The sequence below is a fragment of the Coffea eugenioides genome, chromosome 9, assembly GCF_003713205.1.
Source record: "Coffea eugenioides isolate CCC68of chromosome 9, Ceug_1.0, whole genome shotgun sequence".
Classification (NCBI taxonomy): domain Eukaryota; kingdom Viridiplantae; phylum Streptophyta; class Magnoliopsida; order Gentianales; family Rubiaceae; genus Coffea; species Coffea eugenioides.
Genome location: NC_040043.1, coordinates 34,887,917 through 34,892,028, shown reverse-complemented (window position 1 = coordinate 34,892,028; position 4,112 = coordinate 34,887,917). Strand labels below are relative to the sequence as shown.

Sequence of the window (4,112 nt, the reverse complement as noted above, 5' to 3'; positions counted from 1 at the left end):
TGGTTCCTTAGCTTAAAGCTCATTTCCGGTCATTTTCCTAGCTAAATCTTGTATTTGAATGACTTTGAGCCTATTGAACGGCAGTTGTGATGAATTTATATTGCGTATGACTTTGGAATTGATTGAGGAAAATAATGAAGCCATAAGTGGATGGGAAAATAGGTAAATACAGAGGGCATGCTGCCCAAAATTTTAGGGCTACGCGATTCCTTCAATTGAGTTTTTTTTAGTACAAATGAAGGGTTTTGGGGGTTGTTTGTAACCCTAGGACCAACTGTTATCTTTTTGCTCAAAAGTCATAATTTATTCTTTTGTACTAGTATTTAACCTGGAAAGGCGTACGACTTGTAGTCCAGCCTCACTTGTGCATTCCGTTTACTCGATTTTGGATGTGAAACCTTCAATTGATTTACTTTGATGATTTTAGGGTTTCTTGGCGATTAAAGCCAGTTTGAAGTGAAAACTTTTGAAGTATCTGTACTTGAACCGGTGAGTGTACCACTCCCCTCATTTACTGTTTAACTTGGTTTCTGCCCCTGCAATTTGCGATTTAAATGACTGCACTATCTATTTATTCTGTTTGAGACGAGGGTGTACTTTATCACACTCGTTCTTTTATTTGTCCATATGCCTATTTACTGTGTATAATCTGTTAACTGTATCTGAGTCTGTTCGGACGTCGTTTGGAGGCTGGTATCCAACGACCTTTCTGTGACCTCTGAGATCAACACCTGTGGCTAGTTACTCAAGTCGGGTCGGCAAGCGCCTGGTCGATTAGATAACGAACCACGGTAGTCTGTTTTGCGAATCTTTGGGTATTGATACTCTTGATTCCGGTATACTCGAGTATTACCATTACTGTTCCTGAATGGAGTTCGGGCCCGGTAGGGGTATGTTTGGTGGACGGAAATTGGTGTAAAGTGGGGTCTACGGATATGTTGGTTCTATTTACGTTGAAGGAGAGTCAACGGGTTCGGATCAAGTACTGCAAATGGAAATCTAGCTCCTGAGAGCCACTTGTATCCTTTCCCTTTATATCACTGTGTCTAAATGCTTTCCTTTATATCTGGTATATGTATCTAATTGATTAAATGTGAAAGACCATGATTTTACTCCTATATGTCTGGTACCTCATTGAGCGTAAGCTCACCCCTTTCTGTTGCCTTTGTTTTCCTTACAGGGGACAAACTTGAAAATCACGGTTTTAGAAGAAAAGGGTCAAGCTAGTATATATGTCATGTTGTTAAACTCTTTTGAAAACGAAACCCTAATTGTATTTTGTGTAGTTTGAGTTCCTCGGATCGCACTGTATGTTAATTTGTTCAAGACTTCAATGTAAATATATGTATAAGTGTTTAACTTTGTCTATTAAATGTATTCCGTTGAGACTATGATTTTATGGTTTGGTAGGCATGTTCTCACCTTACTAGTTTCCGATTGTTTATTTCTTTGGGTCCTATCGAGCGTACTATGTTGGGTTTGTGTGAATCGTCTTCATAATCCTGGCGAGAGTTGGGCAGGCGGTTCGCCGAACCCTTTGGTTCGCCTTAGGGTGAGGTGGGGCTGTCACATCCTTCACTGGTACGGCCTCACTCATGCATTTCCAAATGAATAATTTAATTTTATCTCTGATGTTAAGGCTCAATGTGACTTCCCAAACTTGTTGGTTCACCTTGTAAGAGATAGTAGTTCTAGTTGATTTTGCCGTCCTTGTTCCTTCTTCTCTATCTATCCTCCCATATCTTAGTATTCTTTCCATTACCCATCCTCTTCCAAACACCCCAACTGATGTCCCCTCTTACTCCCATAATGCATTGCCAGAACCATGAAGCATTGTTTGGCACCTTGCAGCTTTGAATGTTGCCTTTTGAGAAGTACTTTGCTTTAAAAACCTTGTTAGCTAGCAGATTTGGATGAGTGATGATCCTCCAAATCTGTTTAGCTGGTAAGGCTTTGTTGAAACTCTGGATATCCTTGAATCCTAGTCCACCTTCCTTCTTATCCTTGGTCATTTTCTTCCAGGATACCCAATGAATCTTGTTCCTGTTGTCTTGTTCTCCCCGCCAATAATTGGCCATCAGTGCACATATTTCTTTACACAGCTTACAATGTAATTTGAAACAAGCCATAGTGTAGGTTGGCATTGCTGTTGCCACTGACTTACTTAGAATTTCCTTGCCTGCTGAGCTTAGAAATTTGTTCTTCCAATTCTGCATTCTTCTTCTGATGTTATCCTCAATGTACCCAAAAATCAGTTCCTTTGTTCTGGTGATGACCATTGCTAAGCCTAAATATTTCCCTTAGGTCACTGGCTGTATGTGAAACCCACGACCATTGGCACCGATTTTATTACCTTATTTTTTTATTTATTGTTTTTATTTCTCTCTCAATAATTAAAAAGATAAAGTTGCAAAGTAAAAAAAAATAAAATAAAATAAAATAACTGTAGGATGGGATCAGGGGTACTAATATAAATAGTGTTAGGTTTAGGGTTTTATTAAAACCCTAGACAGAAAAAAAATAAGCCCAACCTTACTTTTCTTTCGTCTGCCACCCTAGAGCAAGAGCCGTCAAAGAAGAGAGAAGGAGAAGCAGGCAACATCGTCACTCGATCCGACGACTAGGCACCTAAACCTATAAGTCTCGAGTTTACGCAAGAAATCTCTCTTTAAGTTTAGTAGATGTATTAATTACTCTAGGAATTTTATGGACATGTATTGTCACTATGTGGGTGTAGATATATATGTTTTGATAAAATTCGTATCTGGATTACTAGAAATAGAGGGGTTGATTTTAATCCTGAGATTAGAAGGTGTTTGAATCTTTTTTAAAAAAAATGGGGAAAAGAAGAGCAGTGGCTGCTGCCGCTACTCTGTTTTGGCTTGGCGTTGTTTCTGTAACGCCACACACACACACACCCACACGCACACGAAAAAGAAAGAATGGGGGGCCGCCATCTCTGGTGGCCGAGAAAGAATTTGCTAACGTTGGCCAAAAAGACCGAAGAAAAAAAAAATTATTTGATGTCGCCAGCACTGGCTGGCGACAATGAATAAAGGAATGGTTGGCCTTTCGGCCAACCAATGGGAGCAAAGGGGTTGCCAGCAAGTCTGGCGACCATGGTCAGAATGGTTGGCCTTTTGGCCAACCATGGACCCCACCCATAATTAGAAAAAAAAGGGAATGTATACATAATAATAATAATAATAATAATAGTAATAATAATAATAAACAAAAATAAATAAGTAAAAAGGGAGGCAATTTAAGCTTGGACCAAACTACAGTATAAAGATTTAGTAAGTGCTTAATAAATAGATTTTAGATATAACTAGTCCATTTTTATAGTATATCGTGAATAATAAAATGCAAGACCCAATTTAAGGCAATTGTTAAAATGGAAGGGTTAGTCATGTAAAGTTATACTTAGCTAATTGCGTATAAGATATTTTAATGGAAACCCAAAACATTTTAATCTAGCTGTATTAAGCCAATTAGACAAGGTAAGATAAGTGCTAAATTGTCACCCGAAATGTTAGAATCACAATAATAATAATAATAGTAATAATAATACTGAATAATTATCTTCTTTTAAATTAGGAAACTTTACAAAAAGAAGAACCTTTTTCAATTAAGAAACTTTCTGAATAAGGAAACCTTACAAATGAACACTTTCCAAGTTAAGAGACTTTCTAAAAATAGAAACTTGCCAAAAATGGAAAGCATCCAACCTAAGGAAAATACTATTAGGGTCTGTATAATGGTCGAGATACGAATAGTTTACTTACTTAGAGGTGGTATATTTATGCATCTATAGGAAGTAACAACTAATTAGAGAACCTATGCGTTTGATAGGTACGATACAAAGACCTAAGATAGTTCCACTCGAGCAGCCAACAGAGGTAGGTGGTACTTACCCTTCTGAGATTTCAAAGGTGCAAAAATGAAATTTTTGTTTTCAATCCTATGTTGTTGTGTTGAATCGAAATGTATTTGGTTAAATGCTTTACTTGGATATTTATGAAAGTTATATTTCTTTTTATACAAAAAACGGACCATGTGACTTCTTTGAAATGTTTCGATACGTTATTATATACCAAACGAACGGAATCTTT

At 37.4% G+C, this 4,112-nt stretch overlaps 1 protein-coding gene across 1 annotated transcript; it reads right to left on the bottom strand.

Moving 5' to 3' along the window:
* Positions 1–1,724: 1,724 nt before the first annotated feature.
* Positions 1,725–2,279, bottom strand: LOC113782471 (uncharacterized mitochondrial protein AtMg00310-like). The gene has a single exon (XM_027328362.1). It carries the CDS (start codon positions 2,277–2,279, stop codon positions 1,725–1,727), a length of 555 nt encoding a protein of 184 aa, XP_027184163.1.
* Positions 2,280–4,112: the final 1,833 nt, after the last annotated feature.